At 44.4% G+C, this 26,020-nt stretch overlaps 2 protein-coding genes across 4 annotated transcripts in view; one reads left to right on the plus strand and one right to left on the minus strand.

Moving 5' to 3' along the window:
* The window catches only part of epsti1 (epithelial stromal interaction 1), a 106,939-nt gene that overhangs the window by 60,251 nt on the left and 20,668 nt on the right, over positions 1-26,020 (minus strand). For 2 of the 3 annotated variants that reach the window (XM_059650050.1, XM_059650048.1), the window contains exon 2: positions 1,229-1,287. In XM_059650050.1, the coding sequence (XP_059506033.1) occupies positions 1,229-1,232 (4 nt within the window). In that variant the 5' untranslated portion in view covers positions 1,233-1,287. Of the gene's footprint in view, positions 1-1,228; positions 1,610-26,020 lie in introns of all 3 variants that reach the window. The other variant, XM_059650049.1, reaches the window with a different exon arrangement.
* Positions 3,878-26,020, plus strand: part of LOC125457351 (zinc finger protein 239-like) — a 34,530-nt gene continuing 12,387 nt past the window's right edge. The window contains exons 1-4 of the mRNA XM_059650010.1: positions 3,878-3,926; positions 14,081-14,151; positions 20,718-20,747; positions 23,390-23,520. Of these exons, the coding sequence (XP_059505993.1) occupies positions 3,878-3,926; positions 14,081-14,151; positions 20,718-20,747; positions 23,390-23,520 (281 nt within the window). The remainder of the gene's footprint in view (positions 3,927-14,080; positions 14,152-20,717; positions 20,748-23,389; positions 23,521-26,020) is intronic.

The following is a 26,020-nucleotide window of genomic DNA, read 5'->3' on the forward strand; positions in this document are numbered from 1 at the left end:
CAGTGATAGCCCATCGCTCATGGTACAAGCCCAAAAAAAATGGCACATAACTTGCAGGTACACGGGTCACTGAAAGTGGCAATGCAGATGGAAAAATAGTCAACATGGCACGTGGCTCGCTTGCCTTCACTGGCCAGGGCATCAAGTTTAAAAACTGGCAGGTAAAGTTGCAGCTTTATAGCACCTTAGTTAGGCCATATTTGGAATATTGTGTTCAATTCTGGTCACTGCACTACCAGAAGGATATGGTGGCTTTGGAGAGGGTGCAGAAAAAATTTACCAGGATGCTGCCTGCTATGGAGGGCATTAGCTATGAGGGGAGGTTGAAGAAACTTGGGTTGCTCTCACTGGAATGCCGGAGGTTGAGAAGAGAGCTGATAGAGGTCTACAAGATTATGAAAGGCATGGACAGAGTGGACAGTTAGAAGCTTTTTCCCCAGGGTGGAAGAGTCAGTTACTAGGGGCCATAGGTTTAAGGTGCGAGGGTCAAGGTTTAAAGGTGATCTATGAGGCAAGTTGTTTTTTTTTAAAAACACGGAGCGTCATGAGTGGCTGGAACTCACTGCCAAGGGAGGTAGCGGAAGCAGATACTTCAGTGGCTTTTAAAGGGCGTCTTAATAAATACATGACTAGGATGGGAATAGAGGGATATGATCCCCGGAAGTGTAAGGGGTTTTAGTTGTGACAAGCAGCATATCTATGCAGGCTTGGAGGGCTGAAGGGCCTGTTCCATGCTGTAATTTTCAATGCTTTTTGCTCATTGTTCATTATAACATAACTTACTGGTTAGAGACTACAGGCTGACTCAGGGACTCTGTCCGCTACAATTCCTCATTGCCACAATTTGACTTCGCAAATTTTGGCAAGTGTGAATCCGAATGATTCACAAGTGGTCATTGCAGGAGAACTACTGAGGTCTCAGCTAGTTGAATGTCTGGAGGAGATTACAAGAATATAGGAGCGGCAGATGCCCTGGAAGGCTTGGAAAAGGACAGAGACAGAATTTTAAATGTAAAGTGCTTACAGGACTGGGGACCACAGTGGTATTAGGGAAACTACAGCTCCTGAGTGTCAGAAATAAACAGGGGTTTATACATTGAAGTACACGGACATTGTAAGATGGAAAGCATGCCAGGACAGGCCTGGTATCTGGAGGGGACTAAAATATAAATTACCAGGTTAGTTGAATAAAAAAAAATAACCCCATGTCCATTTCTTAAATACTTACTCATTTGCAGATGTGATCTCCTGTTCTGATTTGGTGTAACCACTGAATATCCTCCTCTGCTGCAATTTGAAAGGGACAAATATTAGCGAGTTTTGAGAAGATTTGTAGCTCAGGTTGAGGTTCTGGATGTGAGTTTGCTCGCTGAGCTGGAAGGTTAGTTTTCAGACGTTTCATCACCATTCTAGATAACATCATCAGCAAGCCTCTGACGAAGAGCTGGTGTTATGTCCCGCTTTCTATTTATCTGGTTAGGTTTCCTTGGGTTGGTGATGTCATTTCCTGTGTTAGTGATGTCATTTCCTGTTCTTCTTCTCAGAGGATGGTAGATGGGCTCCAAATCAATGTGTTTGTTGATGGAGTTCCGGTTGGAATGCCATGCTTCTAGGAATTAGAACAGAGAACATAGAACAGTACAGCACAGAACAGGCCCTTCAGCCCACAACGTTGTGCCGACCATTGATCCTCATGTATGCACCCTCAAATTTCTGTGACCATATACATGTCCAGCAGTCTCTTAAATGACCCCAATGACCTTGCTTCCACAACTGCTGCTGGCAACGCATTCCATGCTCTCACAACTCTCTGCGTAAAGAACCTGCCTCTGACATCCCCTCTATACTTTCCACCAACCAGCTTAAAACTATGACCCCTCATGCTAGCCATTTCTGCCCTGGGAAATTCTCGTGCATGTCTCTGTTTAGCTTGTCCTAGGATGGATGTGTTGTCCCAATCAAAGTGGTGTCCTTCCTCATCTGTATGTAAGGATACTAGTGATAGTGGGTCATGTCATTTTGTGGCTAGTTGATGTTTATGTATCCCGGTGGCTAGCTTTCTGCCAGTTTGTCCAATGTAGTGTTTGTCACAGTTCTTGCAAGGTATTTTGTAGATGACGTTCGTTTTATTTGTTGTCTGTATAGGGTCTTTTAAGTTCATTAGCTGCTGTTTTAGTGCGTTGGTGGGTTTGTGGGCTACCCTGACGCCAAGAGGTCCAAGTAGTAGAGATCAGGGTAGCCCACAAACCCACCAACACACTAAAACAGCAGCTAATGAACTTAAAAGACCCTATACAGACAACAAATAAACCGAACGTCATCTACAAAATACCTTGCAAGAACTGTGACAAACACTACATTGAATAAACAGGCAGAAAGCTAGCCACCAGGATACATGAACATCAACTAGCCACAAAACGACATGACCCACTATCACTAGTATCCTTACATACAGATGAGGAAGGACACCACTTTGATTGGGACAACACATCCACCCTAGGACAAGCCAAACAGAGACATGCACGAGAATTCCTTGAAGCATGGCATTCCAACCGGAACTCCATCAACAAACACATTGATTTGGAGCCCATCTACCATCCTCTGAGAAGAAGAACAGGAAGTGACATCACTAACACAGGAAATGACATCACCAACCCAAGGAAACCTAACCAGATAAATAGAAAGCGGGACATAGCACCAGCGCTTCGTCGGAGGCTCGCTGATGATGTTACCTAGAATGGTGACGAAATGTCTGAAAACTAACCTTCCAGCTCAGCGAGCAAACTCACATCCAGGGACAAATATTATTTGTAAATTCACCCTCAGGGCATCTTCATGGCTTCAGCCATCAAAGCCTTTCACAAGGGTTTAACAATTCAAAATTATTTGATAAATTCATTTTAGTTCTGTGCTCACTGAAATGTGATTTATAAAAAAACTTTGTATTTAAGAATTCTTTCCTAAAATATCTGTGGATTCAAGCTTTTGTATTGCTAAAACTTAGCAATTTGGAATAAATTGTTTTGCTGATTTGATACAGTCAAAAGGGTGAATTGCCTCAGGCTGGTATCACCGAAGGCTGAATTTGGCCAGAAGTGTCATGCATGGTTTCTCTGTGAGCATCAGCAAGTTTTCTCACTCAGTTCCCTGCAGCTGGCCTCATTACCTAGACACCACACCCCAATGGCCTCTCACTCATTATGTCTTCTCTCTTGCCACAGACGCAAGTGCTTGGCACTGTCAGAACTTCACAGGATCTCTGGAGCCTCGTTTCAGCTTAATCTGCTGCAACATCGCCCAAGAGCTGCTGTTCGTGGTGGTAACGGTGCCTTTTCAGGTGGCCAACAGGGGCAAGTTGGCAACCAAATTTGCTGACAGGACCTGAATTACCGTGGCATGACATCTTGACTCTCACACTCAAATCCTCTCACAAATGAAGGCCAACGTACCAATAGCTTTCCTCTCCACTTGCTGCACCTGCATGCCAACCTTCAGCAACTGTTCCACCACGGCATCCAGGTCTTGATGCACTTCGCTTTTTATGAAAGGGTAGAGGGGGCCAAGACACAAAGTAGGGTGACCAACATCTCTCCCGGTCTCTCCATGAGAGGATCCCGACCCGAGTGGGAAAGGACTGTGACTGCTCATGTGGTATTGCTGAGAACTCCATATACCAGTAATCACGTAAGAATCAATGCCAAGTGTTGTGCTGCTCTCCCATATACCTCCATTGAGAATGTATTCTTAACACGGCCAAGCTTCAGAACTATTTCACAACTCATTCTCTCTCATCTCTTGAAGACAGCAGCCCTTCAGGACATCATCTCTTCCTCCGCCTGAGGAAGAAGCCACAGATCCCTCAGAAGAGTCATCAGCAATGCTGTCTCCTGAACCCACCACCAGCTCAGATGCTGCCACCTCAGGCTGTATGTTAGATTTGAGTTGATAGGACTTGCTGTAGAGCGCATCAACACATTACCACATCATTAATGCATTTGCCCCAGGAAGTTATGTCCCAGGTTGCTGGCATTTGAAGGGCTGCCAGAGACCAGGCAGCTACTCAGACCCAGGCAGGAGAGGATCCCTGGTTTTGGCCATTCAGAATTTCATTCATATATACAAGCAAACATAGGAGCAGCAGGCAGGTTTGAGGGGGATATTAGGCAAATTGACAGAACGATTGGAAGACTTATCTGCACCATACTGCCCCTGGCATGGCATCTGCACATGTCCCTATAAACAGGCCTTCACTTCATTGCTCTAATCATCAGTTCTCAGTACCAAACAGCAAAGCGACAGGGTGATGAAAACTCTGTCCTCACAGGCAGTGACAGTAGGCACCCAGCTGGAGAAGGAATCCCACACAGGCCCTAGAAGTCTCCTGGAGTGTCCTGAGAGAGAGAGGGGGCTGGGCCTTCTACCTCCACCTTCAAACCTGCAGGATTTCAAGGTGAGGAGGGTGCACCTTCATCTCTCTCAGCAAATCTGGGCATAAATGCCCCCAGGATTGCCCAACCAAAACTCTATGGCCACGAGGCTATAATATAGGTCAAGTTCACGCCTTTCTAGGGGAGGATCCCAGGACTGCACCTCAATGTAGTGGAAGGAAAACAAAACAAGATGACTTTGAGGGCACTACGTGCCAGGGTGACACCTCATTATAAATATGTCCTCACACTATAAATATATGTTTACTTTCCATCGTCAGCTGTCTGAACAAATATCGTAGTGGCTGAAACAAGAATGAAGGTACTGAGGCTTGCTATCCTAATAGTCTCTAATATGTTCTAATAGTGTCTGAGCAACAGTTATCTTTTTCATAATGCCCCTACCAGCTTAAAGCATTGTACTGATTGAATGAGGGACTCTCAAAAGCTTCCATCAGTTGGCTGCCCCTGTAGGGGAGGCAATGGCCTGGTAGTATTATTGCTGAACTGTTAATCCAAAGACCCAGCTGTCTGGGGACCATGTTTGAATCCCACCATGGCAGATGGTGAAATTTGAATGCAATAAATATCTGAAATTAAGAATGTAATGACAACCAAAAATCCACTACTTGTCCACTAATTGTCAGGAAAAACCCATGTGATTCACCAATGTCCTTTAGGGAAGGAAACTGCCATTCTTACTTACCCAACTGCCTACATGTGGCTCCAGACCTAAAGCATTGTGTCGGCACTTAACTACCCATTGGGCAATTCGGGATGGGCAATAGATGCTGCCTGACCAGTGATGCCCTAATCCCATGAATGAATCAAGGGGAAAACAAAAATATTCTGAGATTTCTAACTGAAACTTGTTTCTTAAGATTCATTTCCTTGTGCTCGTCACTGTTTACCTGACACTCCTACATTATCTAAACAGTGTTTATCCTTTCGCATCTTTGCCTTAATGATAAAAGCACCAACTTCCCAAGTTCACTTTTAAATCAGGAATTCTCTTAATTGTCAGGTGAATAATGGAAACAGACTGTGTCACTGAACTTCAGAACCATTTGTTCATATGTAGCTTGTACAAATACGGCTGGCTGAATGGTCTTTCTTTTCCATTTGGGCCCTTTTCATATTACTATGCCACAATTTGTAGATGAGACACCAACTATAGTTGTATTTCTCTGCTCAAAATATTTAGTCTACACATTTCTTTAAAAAGAAATGTTACTGCTATTTCTTCAACAACACTACAGGAAAGTAGTCACAGTCCAAGAACACTTAGTATAAATTACATTTAACATTCATCTGTCAGTACACTCGCTTGTTCTGATATCCTGTAATTCCCTCACTCTGAATGTCAAAGTCTTTGACAGAGTCTAGTACTGCCACCTTTATAGAATCACAGTGCATCCCATCGGCATCAGTTCTTTTAATGTGCCAAACTCCTGCCTTTTTCCTTATATCCCTGCTCACTATTTCTAGCCAAATAACCATCCAATGCCCTCGAGTGTCTCAATTAAACCTGCCTCCACATTTCCAGGCAGCATATTCCTTACCCCTGCTCTCAATGTCGATGCACTGGGATCCACAACACCACTCCCGTCCTATTCTTGCACATCACAATGACATCAAATGCACCAATAGCCAATTGAGCAGTTGATACTATCACACAGAAGTGCTACAGACTTGTTTTTAAAACCCCAGGCTCATTCTGTTCACAAGTTTTACAGTTAGAGGATTTCCCCCCTCCTTCCCTGAAGGCGTAACGGGTGAGTCTCTGCATTCACTAGGTGGTGCCTACTGCAGAAACTCCAGGCTGATGTTCCAGTGCAGCGTTCATGAAGAAATGACTTTTTTTTTAAAAAAGAAAATGGGCAAAAAAAATTCCTTCCCAGTCTCTTTGCCAACATTCATCCCCCAAAGAACAACAAAACAGAAAGCAGTGTCATTTTATTTGTGGGGTCTTGCCAAGTACAAATTAATAGCTGTAGTTTTTAAAATTATGATGGGAATTGAATTTTCAAATTGTACCTAACAGTTTGCAAATTGCTCTGAGATAGCCACCAATAATGAAAGGCACTATACAAGTCGTCATAAAGCACAGAAACAGACCCTTCAGTCTAACTCATCCATACCAACCAGACATCCCAATCTGACCTGAGATAACAGGAACAGCAGATGCTGAAGAATCCGAGATAACAAGGTGTGGAGCTGGATGAACACAGCAGGCCAAGCAGCATCTTAGGAGCAGGAAAGCTGATGTATTGGGCTTAGACCCTTCTTCAGAGGAAAAAAAATTATCCCAATCGACCTAATCCTATTTGCCAGCAATTGCCCCATATCCTTCTAAAATCTTCCTATTCATATATCCATCTAAAATAAAAATTGATCCTTTTCTGATTTCAATTGCTCCAGGGTTTCACTGCTGGTGCCCCAAGTCCTAGAATTCTCTCCCTCTTCTTTTAAGACACTCCCTGACTGAGCCATTGGTCCCTGCTCAGAACGTCCTCTGAATGTGGCTCCCCGATTCTGAAACACGTTTGATGACAGTGCCATGAAGCGGTGTGGAAAGGTGGGGTTGTCTTTGTGGTGCTCAGGATGTGACAGAGATATTGTAGCATTTCTCCTTTAGAAAGCTGTCTTTTCCCTCTGCAAATGCCCATTTTTCTTCTCAACCTGCCATATTCATAACTCCTTGTGTTGCTTCCATTCTCAAAGCACAGAAGGCTACTTAACAAGAGTCCACGGCATCGACAGCAATGTTCCCACTCAGCAGCTGCGTAGTTCGTTGGGAGTTTCTTGCATGGAATTGGGGATTTGGAGTTGGTGACTACGTGTGGTGTGTCAAAATTTACAGATGACACTAAGGTGAGTGGTACAGCAAAGTGTGCAGAAGACACTGCAGAGGAATATAGATAGCCTAAGTGAGTGGGCAAAGATCTGGCAGATGGAGTACACTGTTGATAAGTATGATAGGACATTCTGGTAGGACTAACAGCAAGATGGACTATGTTTAAATGGTAAAAATTGCAAGGACTTGGGTGTCCTTGTGCATGAATCGCTGAAGGTGGGATTGCAAGCACAGCAGGTAATTAAAAAAGCAAATGGAATTTTGTCTGTTATTGCTAGAAGGATGGAGTTTAAAAACAGGGAGGCTATACTGCAGCTGTATAGGGTCCTGTTGAGGCCACACCTGGAGTACTGTGTGCAATTTTGGTCTCCTTACTTGAGAAGGGATATACTAGCACTGGAGGGGATGCAGAGGAAGTTCACCTGGTTGATTCCAGAGAGAATAAAATGTGAGGCTGGATGAACACAGCAGGCCAGGCAGCATCTCAGGAGCACAAAAGCTGATGTTTCGGGCCTAGACCCTTCATCAGAGAGGGGATGGGGAGAGGGAACTGGAATAAATAGGGAGAGAGGGGGAGGCAGACCGAAGATGGAGAGTAAAGAAGATAGGTGGAGAGAATATAGGTGGGGAGGTAGGGAGGGGATAGGTCAGTCCAGGGAAGACGGACAGGTCAAGGAGGTGGGATGAGGTTAGTAGGTAGATGGGGGTGCGGCTTGGAGTGGGAGGAAGGGATGGGTGGGAGGAAGAACCGGTTAGGGTGGCAGAGACAGGTTGGACTGGTTTTGGGATGCAGTGGGTGGGTGGGTGGGGGAAGAGCTGGGCTGGTTGTGTGGTGCAGTGGGGGGAGGGGCCGAACTGGGCTAGTTTAGGGATGCAGTAGGGGAAGGGGAGATTTTGAAACTGGTGAAGTCCACGTTGATACCATATGGCTGCAGGGTTCCCAGGCGGAATATGAGTTGCTATTCCTGCAACCTTCGGGTGGCATCATTGTGGCAGTGCAGGAGGCCCATGATGGACATGTCATCTAGAGAATGGGAGGGGGCGTGGAAATGGTTTGCGACTGGGAGGTGCAGTTGTTTGTTGCGAACTGAGCGGAGGTGTTCTGCAAAGCGGTCCCCAAGCCTCCGCTTGGTTTCCCCAATGTAGAGGAAGCCGCACCGGGTACAGTGGATGCAGTATACAAAATTGGCAGATGTGCAGGTGAACGTCTGCTTAATGTGGAATGTCATCTTGGGGCCTGGGATGGGGGTGAGGGAGGAGGTGTGGGGACAAGTGTAGCATTTCTTGCGGTTGCAGGGGAAGGTGCCGGGTGTGGTGGGGTTGGAGGGCAGTGTGGAGCGAACAAGGGAGTCACAGAGAGAGTAGTCTCTCCGGAAAGCAGACAGGGGAGGGGATGGAAAAATGTCTTGGGTGGTGGGGTCGGATTGTAAATGGTGGAAGTGTCGGAGGATGATGCGTTGTATCCGGAGGTTGGTAGGGTGGTGTGTGAGAACGAGGGGGATCCTCTTGGGGCGGTTGTGGCGGGGGCAGGGTGTGAGGGATGTGTTGCGGGGAATACGGGAGACGCGGTCAAGGGCGTTCTCGATCACTGTGGGGGGAAAGTTGCAGTCCTGAAAGAACTTGGACATCTGGGATGTGCGGGAGTGGAATGTCTAATCGTGGGAGCAGATGCGGCGGAGGCAGAGGAATTGGGAATAGGGGATGGAATTTTTGCCGGAGGGTGGGTGGGAGGAGGTGTATTCTAGGTAGCTGTGGGAGTCGGTGGGCTTGAAATGGACATCAGTTACAAGCTGGTTGCCTGAGATGGAGACTGAGAGGTCCCGGAAGGTGAGGGATGTGCTGGAGATAGCCCAGGTGAACTGAAGGTTGGGGTGGAAGGTGTTGGTGAAGTGGATGAACTGTTCGAGCTCCTCTGGGGAGCCCAGTTCGTCCCCTCCCCCCACTGCACCACACAACCAGCCCAGCTCTTCCCCCCCACCCACTGCATCCCAAAACCAGTCCAACCTGTCTCTGCCTCCCTAACCGGTTCTTCCTCTCACCCATCCCTTCCTCCCACCCCAAGCCGCACCCCCAGCTACCTACTAACCTCATCCCACCTCCTTGACCTGTCTGTCTTCCCTGGACTGACCTATCCCCTCCCTACCTCCCCACCTACACTCTCTCCACCTATCTTCTTTACTCTCCATCTTCGGTCCGCCTCCCCCTCTCTCCCTATTTATTCCAGTTCCCTCTCCCCATCCCCCTCTCTGATGAAGGGTCTAGGCCCGAAACGTCAGCTTTTGTGCTCCTGAGATGCTGCTTGGCCTGCTGTGTTCATCCAGCCTCACATTTTATTATCCCAAACTGTAGATAGTTTCCCCCAATTCCCTTTGCAACTGTAACAAGACGATTACTCTGATACTCCACTCCCCCTTGCAACAACAGCTAGGATTCCATTTACCTTCCAAATCACTCATTGTAACTTGCAGATTGACTTGGTGTGATTCATACACCTGGACTGTAGCATTCTGTAATCCTCTTCATTTAAATTTTAGGGCTGCATGGTGGCGCAGTGGTTAGCACTGCAGCCTCACAGCGCCAGGGGCCCAGGTTCGATTCCCGCCTCAGGCAACTGTCTGTGTGGAGTTTGCACATTCTCCTCGTGTCTGCGTGGGTTTCCTCCTGGTGCTCCGGTTTCCTCCCACAGTCCAAAGATATGCAGGCTAGGTGGATAGGCCATGGTAAACTGCCTGTAGTGTTCAGGAGTGTGTGGGCTAAAGGGGAATGGGTCTGGGTGGGATGCTTCTAGGGGCAGTGTGGACTTGTTGGGCCGAAGGGCCTGTTTCCACACTGTAGAGAATCTAATCTAATCTGAATAATCTGCTGCTTTTCTTCCTGCCAAAACAGACCAGTTCACATTTTCCCATATTATGCTCCTGCCAGGTTTTTGCTCACTCACTATTCCACTTAAATCTTAAAACTTTCTAAGCAAGTTTTAAGTGAATTCACTTGCAGTCAATTAGGGCAACTTGACTGGATACAATTATTTTTGGTTCAACATGTGGTCTAGTGTGCATCTCAGAATAGATTTTGGTATTTCTGTGGGCCAGGATATGCTCTGAATCACAATGTAGTCAGTTGTAGCAACAATGAAGAAACATGTGTGACTTGGACTGTGATAACATATGAAACCTTTACCAGACAAAACAGATTAATTGACAGCAAAAGTGAAGAATTAACCCTAATCAGCACAATTGACACTGAACATTTACACTTTTCTCATGATAGTTTATTCTGCTAGGTCATACACATTAGAAAGAATGGCATTTAAATTGTATACAGAATGTCCTCACTTCTGGCAGAAGCTCGTAACAAGCTCATAATTAGATGCCAATACAGGAACAGAAAATAAAACTGGAGTCTCAATTATAGATGAATAGTTGATAAAACATGAAATTAATTCATGATTTTTCACAGAACTGGTTTTTTAATTTATAAGTGTTAACATTTGGAATGTTCCTAAAGATGTTGTATGTGAAAGATTAGTCCTAAACCTTCAACTTTATGTTAGAATTCAAATTTTAGAGCCCGCGAACACAAAATAGCTGCAAAGTTATCATGAAAAGACAAGGTCCAGGAGAGGATAATTCAGGCAGTGCTTATCACAGGGACCGTTGCCTTCAGGGAGGCCAAATTCAGTCAGCTATTCCTCTTTTTCAAGTGGTCACCCCACACCCTAAGGATAATGGGGTGGGTGCTGTGCACAAAATAGCTGAGGGCTGGGGGCACTTTCATCCCAAGAGGCCAGGAAATCACCCTTTAAAAATCAAATACTGTGGCAAGCAATCAGAGCAAGGTCGCCCTCCCTACTCTGTATATGAGATTAATGTCTGTCTTGTGTCTTTAAGTTTAAGGGAGGTTTGAGAACTGAGAACATTGATAAATTCTTTAAATTCTCTTTCTATGTGAGCCTAAACACACCATAAACCATCTCCGTCATCAAATAAATGATTCAAGTCAGAATTATAAAGAAAGCCATAACAAAATGGGATCAGGGATAGCATAGGGAACTTGTGTGTGGAGCCTGAGGAGGTAGGGGAAGCCCTAAATGAGTTTTTTGCTTCTGTCTTTACGAAAGAAACGACCTGTGTAGTGAATGAAACCTTTGAAGAGCAGGTGTGCATGCTGGAATGGATAGAGATAGAGGAAGCTGATGTACTGAAAATTTTGTCAAACATTAAGATTGACAAGTCGCCAGGCCCGGATCAGATTTGTCCTCGGCTGCTTTGGGAAGCGAGAAATGCAATTGCTTCGCCACTTGCGAAGATCTTTGCATCCTCGCTCTCCACTGGAGTCGTACCTGAGGACTGGAGAGAGGCAAATGTAATTCCTCTCTTCAAGAAAGGAAATAGGGAAATCCCCGGCAATTATAGACCGGTAAGTCTCACGTCTGTCGTCTGCAAGGTGTTAGAAAGGATTCTGAGGGATAAGATTTATGACCATCTGGAAGAGCATGGCTTGATCAAATACAGTCAACACGGCTTTGTGAGGGGTAGGTCATGCCTTACAAACCTTATCGAGTTTTTTTGAGGATGTGACTAGTAAGGTTGATGAGGGTCAAGCTGTGGATGTGGTGTATATGGACTTCAGTAAGGCATTTGATAAGGTTCCCCATGGAAGGCTCATTCAGAAGGTCAGGAGGAATGGGATACAGGGGAACTTAGCTGCTTGGATACAGAATTGGCTGGCCAACAGAAGACAGCGAGTGGTAGTAGAAGGAAAATATTCTGCCTGGAAGTCAGTGGTGAGTGGGGTTCCACAGGGCTCTGTCCTTGGGCCTCTACTGTTTGTAATTTTTATTAATGACTTGGACGAGGGAATTGAAGGATGGGTCAGCAAGTTTGCAGACGACACAAAGGTCGGAGGTGTCGTTGACAGTGTAGAGGGCTGTTGTAGGCTGCAGCGGGACATTGACAGGATGCAGAGATGGGCTGAGAGGTGGCAGATGGAGTTCAACCTGGATAAATGCGAGGTGATGCATTTTGGAAGGTCGAATTTGAAAGCTGAGTACAGGATTAAGGATAGGATTCTTGGCAGCGTGGAGGAACAGAGGGATCTTGGTGTGCAGATACATAGATCCCTTAAAATGGCCACCCAAGTGGACAGGGTTGTTAAGAAAGCATATGGTGTTTTGGCTTTCATTAACAGGGGGATTGGGTTTAAGAGTCGTGAGATCTTGTTGCAGCTCTATAAAACTTTGGTTAGACCGCACTTGGAATACTGCGTCCAGTTCTGGGCGCCCTATTATAGGAAAGATGTGGATGCTTTGGAGAGGGTTCAGAGGAGGTTTACCAGGATGCTGCCTGGACTGGAGGGCTTATCTTATGAAGAGAGGTTGACTGAGCTCGGTCTCTTTTCATTGGAGAAAAGGAGGAGGAGAGGGGACCTAATTGAGGTATACAAGATAATGAGAGGCATAGATAGAGTCGATAGCCAGAGACTATTTCCCAGGGCAGAAATGGCTAGCACGAGGGGTCATAGTTTTAAGCTGGTTGGTGGAAAGTATAGAGGGGATGTCAGAGGCAGGTTCTTTACGCAGAGAGTTGTGAGAGCATGGAATGCGTTGCCAGCAGCAGTTGTGGAAGCAAGGTCATTGGGGTTATTTAAGAGACTGCTGGACATGCATATGGTCACAGAAATTTGAGGGTGCATCCATGAGGATCAATGGTCGGCACAACATTGTGGGCTGAAGGGCCTGTTCTGTGCTGTACTGTTCTATGTTCTATGTTCTATGTTAAAATAATACAGCCCCAAAAATCAAAAATGAGCCCTTTGGAATATCTCAAGGAGAACTCCCGGAAAAGAAACATTTTGATATGAGAACAGGTTCACAGAGGTGGAACTGGTCACAACTCACTGGGGTAGCATACTGGAAATAAACCACCACTATTTCCAGTATGTAAGAAGATGCCATCTATCTATCCAATTTACCTGACTGACAGACTCAGATGAAAGGAAAGTCTACACCAGATTTTTGTATTTAACAAAGAAACAGATTGTTTTTAACCAATGGGAGGAATAAATATGATTGTTATCTTTGAATTCTCCCACAATTTAAATTCTATACCTTTAAATTCCCTCTCTTACAGTTAGATAGACACACAAACACAGACAAGGCATGGATATTAAGGGTGAAAAAAGAACATAATCAGGGAAACACGTTTCGCTAGTACCCGTATGGACCATAGCACTCATAGAACGTAGGACATTACAGCACATTACAGGCCCTTCGGCCCTCGATGTTGTGCCAACCTGTCATACCGATCTGAGGCCCATCTAACCCACACTATTCCATGTACGTCCATATGCTTGTCCAATGACAACTTAAATGTACCTAAAGTTGGCAAATCTACTACCGTTGCAGGCAAAGCGTTCGATACATTGTATTTTTGCCCTTCCTTCAGATTATTTGATGTTGACATGACATTGGTTGTACACTAATGTTCAGCCTTTCGTTCACCAGTTAAAAGTTCATCCTTCGATGTGTTTGAAGCTTTTGTTCCTCCTTAGGAGATTTGCAAGGAAAGATGAGTGGAAGATAGCTAGTTGTTACTGGACACTTGCTTATACTTCCACAGAGGAAACAGAACAAAGAGATTTTTGACTCTTTCTCTGTGCAGACTAGATGTTTCTGCTGCACTGGTCCCACACAAGCCATGGGTACATGGCCAGGAGTCAATCAAAACATTGTTGTCAAGTAGGCTTCCCTAAGTTTCTACTGGATTAATTCTGCCTGTCTTTGCTGTCACTGTTCCAGTTAATGGCAGCATTGTATATGATTCACAATATGCTCTGGTACACATGTTTAAAACTGCAGCCATCTCCTTAGTCAGTTTCCTTGGTTAAAAGCAGTATCTTCCATTCTCCCCTGCATTACATTGAGTTTTTGCAGGATTTATTGCTGGGAAGCCTTTGCGTTCCTCCACCTCATGCCTTATTAATTATATACCACACCCCTATGATGATGTCTCTCCCATTCGATTTACCTCCTCAGCTCACGATATGCCATTCCCAGAAAAACTCATCTCAGCAGTTATCCTAGAAACTAGAGTATTCCTTACACCAATGTCACCTTTAAAATTCCATTGCTCCCCCAGACAAGCAACGACAGTCAAGAGCTACTGCGCATGATTTTTGGCATTTGTTCTGGATGTGGCAGATAGGCCCTTTTCTGTGGGCAGGTTTCTGGAGCTCCTGCTGGACAGGGCATTGACTATTCACTTCTGTGAACCTGGCCTCATACCAAAACTTTTCTTTTCCGGAGTTCTCCTCACCCAGGACCAGCAGTGACCATCATATGACTCTAGGCCATGCCAGCCTGGTATGAGGTTGCCACCCAGGTCACTGCAGTCTCAACAGTCTGGAGAAATTCCCAGTAATGTAGGAAGTAGATCAGTGACTTTCCACACTTCACCAGCATAATTGCCATCATCTTCTCTCAGACACCTTCTACTCTTTCCATCTCAGCTACCAAACACACAGTCATGCTCTACCACTCTCACTCCTGCCTGCAACATCTTCCCTCGTTCACTGTCACCCATCCTAACCTGCAACACTGCTTACCCTGTGTGCTTCCTGTGCTACCTACTCACTCATTCAGGACACATCCCTACCTGGACCAACAGTAGCAGCTATATCACCATTTCTATCTCCCTTAATTCTTGCCTCTCTCTCATTCAGGAGGAAAACAGCCCACACCCAGGCAGAAAAAGTCAAGACAGGAGGTGAGCTACTGGTAATTTGGCTCTTCATCCCTTGTGAGGATATCACCCTGATTCTGACCACCCCCAGCAGGGTCTGGACCTGGTAATGTAGACTGCCCTTGACTTACTCTATTGGGATCCCGTGATTTGATGGAGTCCTGCTTACATCCAGTAACAAGTTTTGAGGCTTTGTGAGCATACTAATTGGCACAAAATGACAGTGGGTAGGCTTAGAGTGAGGGAGCGATAAGGCAAGGAGGGAAGAGACTGAAGATGTAGCCTGGTTCAGTCCATGATTTGAGTCGCTTGAGTGCACAGTGTCCTTGATGCAGCATTACAATGACAGTTGTTGCTACGACTGAGCATTGGTGGTGGAGGGACTGGATGTGGATGTGCTGCAAATCAAGCAAACCACTTCATCCTGATGGTGTCAAGCTTCTAAACTTGTGCCTTCTGGAATGTGGACAGGCCTTGGGAGTCAGGAGGTGAGTTAATCATTGCAGGATTCCTAACCTCTTCAGTACTCTTGTAGCCACAGAATTTATATGGCTAGTGCAGTTCAGCTTCTGGTCAATGGTACTCCCCAGGATGCTGATAGAGCGAGAGTCAATGATGGTCATGCCATTGAAAGTCAAGGGGAAATGGTTAGGTTTCAAGGACTTCCAAAAACTAACAACCCTTTGAAAGAAAAATATTCCCTCAACTCAGTCTTAAATGGGCTATCCCTTATCATTAAACTATGATCCTTCATTCTAGATTCTCCCATAAGAGGAAATAGCCTTTCCACATCCACCCAGTCAAGTCCCCTCACTATCTTATATGTTTCGATTTAGGCAACTCTGACTCTTCTAAGCTCCAAGGACATAGTCTAACCTGTTCAATCTTTCCTCACAACACAACCCACTTCTCCAGGCATTAGTCCAGTAAACCTCTAAACTGCTTTCAAATGCATTAACATCCTTCTGTAAGTACAGTGACCAGTACTGTACAGTACATCAGATGCCATCTCACCAATTGCCTGCATAGCTGAAGCATAACCTCCCTACTCTCGCATTCAATTCTGCTCACAATCCAATATAATATTCTATTAGCTTTCCTTATTACTTGCTGTACCTGAATACTAATCTTGTGGGATTCACGCACTAGGACACCAGGATCCCTCTGCATCTTAGAGGTCTGCAATCTCTCATCATTTAGGTAATATGCTTCTTTTTATTCTTTCTGCCAAAATAGATAATTTAGCACTTTCCCACAATATACACTATTTGCCAGATTTTTGCCCACTCATTTAACCTCTCTATATCCCTTCGTAGTCTCCTTATATCCTCTTCACACCTCACCTTCCTACCTATCATTGCATCATCAGAAAATATGGCTACCATACCTGTGGTCTCTTCTTCCAAATCATTTATATAAATTGTAAGGAGTGCAGGTCTCAGCATCAATCCTGTGGCACACCACTTTTGACATCTTGCCAGGATCATTTCAACATCCGAATTGGAAAGCGAAGACCATCGAACTGTCCCATATTTTTCTACCTCCGCCAATAATCTATTTTCCCTATTTGTGTATATGTACATGTAAGGGGATTTTATAAGGGAAGTAGAGATTTCATTAATAATTTTAAATGTCAACAATTTACGTCTGTTTTCCAATATCCAGAGTTTAATTACTTGTAATAAACAATAATTATTTAATAAACCAGAGAACTGAAGATCCACTTCTGATTGGAAACAAAAAACATAAAGTGTTTGAGAAACTCAGCAGGTCTATAGGCATTTGTGCAAAGAAAGCAGAGTGAAAGTTTTGAGTCTCGTCACCCTTTTTCAGAACATAATAATTCTTGTTCAGTACAGAAACCCAATCAACTTTTTTCTATTAACATTGCACTGAACATCAGTTAAATTGGGGTACTTGTGTACTTTAATCAAACTTACCATTTTTTATAACTCTGGAAATAGTGGAACTCAATTTATAATGTGCTATCCCAGGCAGTTGCAACTTATTCAGCATGATGCATTATCCCAGATGGGGTGGGGCAGGGTGGTGAGAGGGAATTCCTGCAGGCATACTCCTGGCCTCACAGGCTGGTGGCTGTTTGACCTGGAGCAGTGCAGATTTACAGGCACCTGACAGAGGTGCATACAGATATGAGGGACATGTAAGGTGGATAGGAAGGGACCTTTTCCATTAATAGGAGAAGGGGGCCAATAACCAGGAGCAAAAAGATTTAAACTGATAGATAGAAGGATAAGAGGATTGTTGAGGAGAAATATTTTCACTCAGAAGTTGTAGGGAGATAGAACTCACTGCCTGAAAGAGTGGTTGAGTCAGAGATTTTCCTAACAAAGAACAAAGAAAATTACAGCACAGGAACAGGTCCTTCGGCCCTCCAAGCCTGCGCTGATCGAGATCCTCTGTCTAAACCAGTCATCTATTTTCTAAGGGTCGGTATCCCTTTGCTGATGCCCATCCATGTACCTGTCCAGATACATCTTAAAAGACACTATTGTTCTGCACCTACCACCTCCACTGGCAACATGTTCCAGGCACCCACAACCCTCTGCGTAATGAACTCTCCATGCATATCTCCCATAAACTTTCCTCCTCTCACTTTGAACTCATGACCCCTAGTAATTGAGTCCCCACTCTGGGGAAAAAAGCTTCTTGCTAACCACCTTGTCTGTACCCCCTCATGATTTGGTAGACCTCAATCAGGTTCCCCCTCAATCTCCGTCTTTCTAATGAAAATAGTCCTAATATACTCAACCTTTCTTCATTGCTAGTGCCCTCCATACCAGGCAACATCCTGGTGAACCTCCTCTGCACCCTCTCCAAAACATCCACATCCTTTTGGTAATGTGGCGACCAGAACTGTACACAGTACTCAAAATGTGGATGAACCAAAGTCCTATACAACTGAAACATGACCTGCCAACTCTTGTACTCAATACCCCGTCCAATGAAGGAAAGCCTACCATATGCCTTCTTGACCACTCTCTTGACCTGCATTGCCACCTTCAAGGAACAATGGGCCTGAACACCCAGATCTCTCTGTACATCAATTTTCCCTAGGAATTTTCCATTTACTGTATAGTTCACTCTTGGGCATCTTTGGCAATGTTTAGATATTGACTCGTGTTGCTATAGTCTCCTGGGTTACGGGCCAAGAGCTAAAAATGTGAAGTGTTACATCAATTTTCAACCCTCAGTATGGTGCCACTGTGGAAAATGGTTTGGGAAACAATGACTTAAGTTATACACTCCATCAATCAAACTCCATCTCCATCGAGATTCCCTATTTGTAAGGCCATACATTGTCCTGGCTCATAGGTCAAGATTCTTTGGGATTGATTGAACAATAGAAGGCAATTTTATTTTCTCTGACATTGAATAATGCAGGTCAGTTAAAACACAGTCGTGAAAGTGATGTGCAACTGATCAAGAATTTATCTATTTCAGCCTTAGACACACACAACAACTCTGCCTGCACAGCTCTTTGTGGCAAAGTGTTCCAAAGACTCGCAACCCTCTGAGAGGAGAAATTCCTTATTATCTCAGTCTTAATTCTGAGACAATGCCCTCTGATCATTGTTTAGCCTTTGCTCATAACACAATCCCTTCATGCCAAAGATTATCCTAAGAAACCTTCTCTCAACTGCCTCCAATAAAATGATATCTTTCCTTCAATAAAAGGGACCAGAATGGCTCACTGTACCCCAGATGTGGTCTCACCATCAACTTGTATATTTGCAGAAGACTTCCTTGCTCTTATGCTCCAACTGCTTCAAAATAAGGGCCAACAATCCATTAGCCTTCCTGATTTACTCCTGCACCTGTGTGCTAGTTTTCTGTGTTCCATGCACAAGTGCCCCAAATCAATCTGTACTGATGCTTTTGCCAGTTTTTCTCCATTTAAATAATACTCTGTTCTTTTTGTTCTTTTTGATTTCTGAAGAAGGCTCCCAACCCAAAACATCAGCTTTCCTGTTCCTTTGATGATGCCGGGCCTGCTGTGTTTCTCCAGCTCCACACTGTGTTATTGGATGTGAGTTTGTTTGCTGAGCTGGAAGGTTAGTTTTCAGACGTTTCGTCACCATTCTAGGTAACATCATCAGTGAGCCTCCGTCGAAGCGCTGGTGTTATGTCCCGCTTTCTATTTATCTGGTTAGGTTTCCTTGGGTTGGTGATGTCATTTCCTATTCTTTTTCTCAGTGGACGGTAGATGGGCTCCAAATCAATGAGTTTGTTGATGGAGTTCCGGTTGGAATGCCATGCTTCTCGGAATTCTCGTGCATGTCTCTGTTTGGCTTGTCCTAGGATGGATGTGTTGTCCCAATCAAAGTGGTGTCCTTCCTTATCTGTATGTAAGGATACAAGTGATAGTGGGTCATGTCGTTTTGTGGCTAGTTGATGTTCATGTATCCTGGTGGCTAGCTTTCTGCCAGTTTGTCCAATGTAGTGTTTGTCACAGTTCTTGCAAGGTATTTTGTAGATGACGTTCGGTTTATTTGTTGTCTGTATAGGGTCTTTTAAGTTCATTAGCTGCTGTTTTAGTGTGTTGGTGGGTTTGTGGGCTACCCTGATGCCAAGAGGTCTGAGTAGTCTGGCAGTCATTTCCAAAATGTCTTTGATGTAGGGGAGAGTGGTTATGGTTTCTGGGCCCGTTTTGTCTGTTTGTTTGGGTTTATTGCTGAGGAATTGGCAGACTGTATTCGTAGGGTACCCATTCTTTTTGAATACACTGTATAGGTGATTTTCCTCTGCTCCGCATAGTTCCTCTGTGCTGCAGTGTGTGGTGGCTCGTTGGAATAATGTTCTAATGCAGCTTCGTTTGTGGGTGTTGGGATGGTTGCTCCTGTAGTTCAGTATTTGGTCCGTATGTGTTGTTTTCCTGTAGACGCTGGTTTGAAGTTCCCCATTGGCTGTTCGCTGTACTGTGACATCTAGGAATGGCAGTTTGTTGTTGGTTTCCTCCTCTTTTGTGAATTTTACGCCAGCAAGAGTATTATTGATGGTCTTGAAGGTCTCCTCTAATTTGTTTTGTTTAGTAATGACAAAGGTGTCATCCACATAGCGGACCCAAAGTTTGGGTTGGATGATTGGCAGAGCTGTTTGTTCGAATCTCTGCATTACTGCCTCTGCTAAGAACCCTGATATCGGAGATCCCATGGGCGTACCGTTGGTTTGTCTGTAGGTTTTGTTATTGAAAGTGAAGTGGGTGGTGAGGCATAGGTCCACTAGCTTGATGATGTTGTCCTTGCTGATGAGGTTGGTGGTGTCTGGTGTATGTGTCTTCTGTTCTTCTAATAGTGTCGTCAGTGTTTCTTTGGCCAGGTTGATGTTGATGGATGTGAACAGGGCTGTTACGTCAAAGGAGACCATTATTTCATCCTCTTCTATCTTGGTGTCTTTGATGGTGTTCAGGAATTCTTGGGTGGAGTGAATAGAGTGGTGGGAGTCTTCTACTAGGTGTTTTAGTCTTTGGTGTAGTTCCTTGGCTAATCTGCAGGTTGGTGTTCCAGGTAGTGACACTATGGGTCTGAGGGGGGCTCCTGGTTTGTGAATTTTTGGTAGTCCGTAGAAACGTGGTGTGTTGGATCCATCTGGTTTCATTTTTTGGAAGTCTCTCTTGTTTAATTCTCCAGATTTTTGAAGTTTTTTGAGTAGGGCTATGATTCGGTTCTCTAGTTGTGGGGTCAGGTCTATCGCCGCCTGTTGGTAAGTGTCGGTATCTGCAAGCAGTGCGTTCGCTTTCTCAATGTAGTCTGTTCGGTTTAAAATGACTGTCAAGCGTCCTTTGTCTGCAGGTAGGATAACGATATTTTTTATCTTTTTTGAGTCCTTTTAGGGCTTTCCTTTCTTGTGTATTGAGTGTGTTTTCTTCCTTTTTCCTGCTTAGTGTAGGTGCGACTGTCTGTTTGTTGGTTTGCTGGGCTTCTTCTGTGAGTTTGTTGTCTTTAGCGTTGTTTCTAACGCAGCTGAGAAATCTTTCTTGTCCGCATCCCGGAAGTTGTAATTTAATCCTCTTACTAAGACGGCTTTTTCAGTGTCTGTTAGTGGTCAGTCAGAAGTTTTTTATCCATGCTTCTGTGCTGTCTGTGTTGTTATTTTGTGTGAGTTTGTCTAGTTTTTTCGTTTTTTGTGTTTGCCGCTGTCTGATGTCTATGGCTCGTTGTACTGTGTCTGTCCATTCATGGTTTGTCGCGTTAGTGAGTAAAGTTTTTTGGCACGAAATTTCCTGGTTGTATTTACGGAGTCTGTTGTGAGCGTCATTGATCATTTCTCTAAGCATTCTGCGGCCGTTTTGCTCAGCTATTCTTTTGGCTAGAGTGGTGTTAAGGGGAGGTTTGTATTTGAGACATTTAGGTAGTACCCGTTTCCTTAGGCATTCATGCAGGAAGTACAGCTGTGCGCGGGTGGCACTCTGTCGGATGGCATTGGTTTCCCATCTTCGGGCCAGTTTTAGCGTATTGCGCTTCGTCGGAGGCTCACTGATCATGTTACCTGGAATGGTGACGAAACGTCTGAAAACGAACCTTCCAGCTCAGCGAGCAAACTCACATCCAGAACCTCAACCGGAGCTACAAATCTTCTCAAAACTCGCTAACACTGTGTTATCTTTGTTCTCCCTTTCAGAATGAACCACTTCAGTTTCCCACATTGTATATTATTTGCCAACTTTTAATCCACTTACTTACCATATCAATATCTCTCTGTAAACTGTTTGCATCTCACATCGAACCCACCCTTCCACTTATTCTTGTGTTGTCTGCAATTTTGGCTACAGTACATTAACTTCCTTCCATCAAATCATTAATATATATTGTAAACATTGCAGTCCCAGCATTAATCCCTGTGGAACCTCACTAGTCATGTGTTCCCAATGTGAACAAAAGAAGCCCTTATCCTCACTTGCTGTTTCCTGTCTTAAAGCCAATGCCCTATCCATGTCAATATACTATCCTGGACACTGTAGACTCTTATTTTATGACTAAACTAGTTGTGAGGTACTTTGTCAAATGGAAGTCAAAATACATCATATTTACTGGTTCACCTCTGTCAACACTTAGTTGAGTCTTCCTTGAAAAATTCTAATGAATTAGTCAGACATGATTTCCCCTTCATGAAGCCATGCTGACTCTGCTTGATTAGATTATGATTTTCCAAATATTACTTCCTTAATAATTGATTCCAATACTTTTCCAACAATTGGTTTCAGACTTGACCTATAGTCACCCAGTTTTACCTCTTTCCCATTTTGAATAAGGGTGTCACAGTGGTAGCTTTCAAACTAACTGGTACTTCTCCAGAATGCAGTGAATTTTGGAAAATTACAATGGAGGCATCCATTATCTTTGTAGGTACTGCTTTTAGGATCTTAGTATGCAAGGCATCGGGGTCAGGGGACTTATCTACCTTTACTGCCGTTAGTTTCTCTAATACTACTTCTTTGTTGATAGTGATTGTACTTAATTCCTCCCCATTTTCTTACATTAATGGTACGTTCAAAGTATCTTCTACCATAAAGACAGATACAAGATATCTGTTTAACAGCTCTGCCATTTCTACTTCTGCCCAAATGGATTCAACATTGTCGGAGCTGAGATCCTCTCTCCTAACTATCCTCATTTAATTTCTTATTAACAGTGCTATCCATCCTTCCTGTTCCTCCTAAAGGCCAATATCCCTGAATGTTAAGTTCCCAGTTTTGATCTCCTTGTAACCATATTCCTGTGGATAAAAAAAATACTGAACAGCTTTCCGAGATTTCCTTCCCTCTGCATGTTTCTTTCAGTTTTCATTATCTATGTCTGTATGTTTGTGTACATTGGGAACATATATATGAGGATTAGTGTTTTAATTAGTATCGTTACATAACTGTTTATCTGCAGCTAGAGTCTAATTACGTGAGGAATAATATCTCTTGTTCAGTATAGAAGTCTGGTCCATCCTTTGTATAAATTTGACTCTTAAAGTCTGGTAAATTGAGGAATTTTGAACACTTCATAAAATCTTCAGTAAACACAAACAAGTACTGATGCTGGAAATCTGAAACAAAACCAGACAGTGCTGTTGAAACACAGCTAATCTGGCAGCATCGATAGAGAGGTAAATAGTTAAGGTTTCAAATTGAGTGATCTTCACCTTTACAGATGCTGCCAGACCTGCTGAATTTCTCAAGCACTTTTTTTTTCCCTTGTAAATGCTTTAACTTTTGCGATCACACCTTGAATAGATGGGCTCACTCTCCATCACGTATCCGTGAGTCGTGACATTGATTTGGGCCATATAATCCTCCAATGGCGGCCCTCTGACCCAGCATTCATCGGGGGTCTGAATAAGCCTTATCTTGCTATCAGGGGTATTATGATACATGCGTACTGACCAGCAAGGACTGGGGCAAGCGCAGTGAAACCTCTCTGGAGCATGCGTATTACCGGTCTTGGTTATTACAGCAACGAGGACGGCAGCGAAAGATCAGAGATAGTGGGTGAGTGAAGATCAATGAGCCGGCATGTGAGGAAAGATGTTTTATAAGCGACCATACTGACCTCGAGCTGTAAAATAAAAATAACTCGAAGACTCACGTTTACACCGATTTGCTATCGTTATTGTCAGACCCGGCATATTTTTTTGAAAGATAACGAAGTGTGAGGCTGGATAAACACAGCAGGCCAAGCAGCATCTCAGGAGCACAAAAGCTTACGTTTCGGGCCTAGACCCTTCAGGGGTCAGCTCTTGTTCTGAGATGCTGCTTGGCCTGCTGTGTTCATCCAGCTTCACACTTCGTTATTCTTTAGGAAGCACAGTATCCAGAAGGGCACGTGTGTGACCGCCATCTTTGTGAGAAGCAATGGGCAGCATTGCGCATGCGGGTGCCCAACACCTTGTCACTGCTATTCCGGTCACCACATTACAGAAAGGATGGAATTGCAACCAATTCCAAAGGCTGGACAGGAGAATTAAAAGAATGTTGCCATTCCTGGAAAGTACAGCTTTGAGCAGGGATTGGAAAGGCTGAAACAGGAGAAGCGAAGGGGAACTTTGACTGAGATATTCAACAATGTGAGGGCCTGGACAGAGCGGATAGGAAGGATCTACTTTAGCAGAGAGTTCAGTGATGAGACGGAATAGATTTAAAAGCATTTTTTAAATTCATAGAAATGTAGAAGAGAGGAGTAGGTGGAGGCCATTCAGCCCTTCAACACTGTTCTGCCATTCATCATGATTATGGTTGATTGCCCAACTCAATAGCCTAATCCTGCTTTCTCCCCAAATCCTTTGATCTCATTCACCCCAAGTTCTATACCTAGCCACCTCTTGAATACATTCAATGTTTTTGCATCAACTACTTCCTGTGGTAATGAATTCCACAGACTCACGACTCTTTCGGTGAAGAAAATATCCCCTCATCTCTGCCCTAAATGGTCTACCCTGAATCCTCAGACGGTGACCCCTGGTTCTGGACACACCCACCATAAGAAACATCCTCCCTGCATCTACCCCGTCTAGTCCTTTAGAATTTTATAAGTCTCTGAGATTCCACCCCCCTGCTGCCCCCCCCACTTTGTGAAAACAATCCAAACAAGTCAATCTCTTGTCATATGTCAGTCCCACCATCACTGGAATCAGCCTCAAACCTTTGCTGCAATTCCCCAAGAGCAATACCATCCTTCCTCAGAAAAGGAGACTAAAACTGCATACAATATTCTAGGTGTGACCTCACCAAGGCCCTGTGTAACTGCAACACACTTCTCTGCTCGTGTACTCAAAACGAAGGCTAAACTACCATTTGCCTTCTTTATCATCTGCATGCTTACCTTCAGTGACCAGTCCACAAGGACACCCAGGTCCTGCTGCACACTCCCCTCCCCTAATTTATAGCTATCAGGTAGTAATCTGCTGCCTTGTTTTTGCTTACAAAGTAAATCTGCACAGAGATTGGGCAAATCAAATTAGCCACAATGTTGGAGAGGAGGAATTTCTAGACTGTGTATGGGATGTTTTCTTTACCAATATGTGGAGAAAGCAACTAGACTCCAGGTCATTTAGACTGGGTACTGTGCAATGAGAAGGTATTCATTGCTAATCTAGCTGTGAGAGACCCTTGGGGGGGATGAGTGATCACAACATACATGGGATGTGGGTGTCGCTGGCTGGCTAGCGTTTATTGCCTGTCCCTAGTTGCCCTTGAAGGTAGTGGTGAGCTGCCTTCTTGAATCACTGCAGTCCACCTGCTGTGTCCCGACCCATAAATTTGTAAAGTAGGCAAATCCAGGATTTTGAACTAGTAACAGTGAATGAATGGTGATATATTTCCAAGTCAAGTTGGTGAGTGGCTTGGAGGGGAACTTGTTCCGATGTTCGGTGTTCTGAGGCATCTGCTGCTCTTATCCTTCTAGATGGAAGTGGTTGAGTTTGAAAGGTGCTGTTTGAGGAATGTGGGTGAATTTCTTCGGTAGTTCTTACAGATAGTACAAATTGCTGCTGCTCTGTATTGGTGGTGGAGGGAGCAGATGTGATGCCAGTTAAGCAGGCTGCTTTGACCTACATGGTGTTAAGCTTCTTGAGAGTTTTTGGAGCCGCATCCAATCAGGTAAGTGGAGTGTATTTGCTCATACTCCTGACTTGTGGTTTGCAGATGATGAAGAGTCTCTGGGGAATAAGGAGGTGAGTTACTTGCTGCAGGATTCCCAGCTTCTGACTTGCTCTCCTATTCACAATACTTTTATGGCTTTTAGTTTCTGGTCAGTGGGGACTGCTTCAGAATGTAAATGGCTTGGGGCTTAGTGGTGGTCAGATAAGGGCTTCACCCTTATCTTTTGCACTGATATGCTGGGCTGTTCCATTATCAAGGATGTGTATATTTGTGGAGCCTTCTCCTCCAGTGAGTTGCTTAATTGTCCATCACCATTCACAGTTGGATGTGGCAGGACTGCAGAGCTAGATTTTACCTGTTGGTGGTGGATCAGTTAGCTCTGTCAATCACT

The sequence above is a fragment of the Stegostoma tigrinum genome, chromosome 12, assembly GCF_030684315.1.
Source record: "Stegostoma tigrinum isolate sSteTig4 chromosome 12, sSteTig4.hap1, whole genome shotgun sequence".
Classification (NCBI taxonomy): Eukaryota; Metazoa; Chordata; class Chondrichthyes; order Orectolobiformes; family Stegostomatidae; genus Stegostoma; species Stegostoma tigrinum.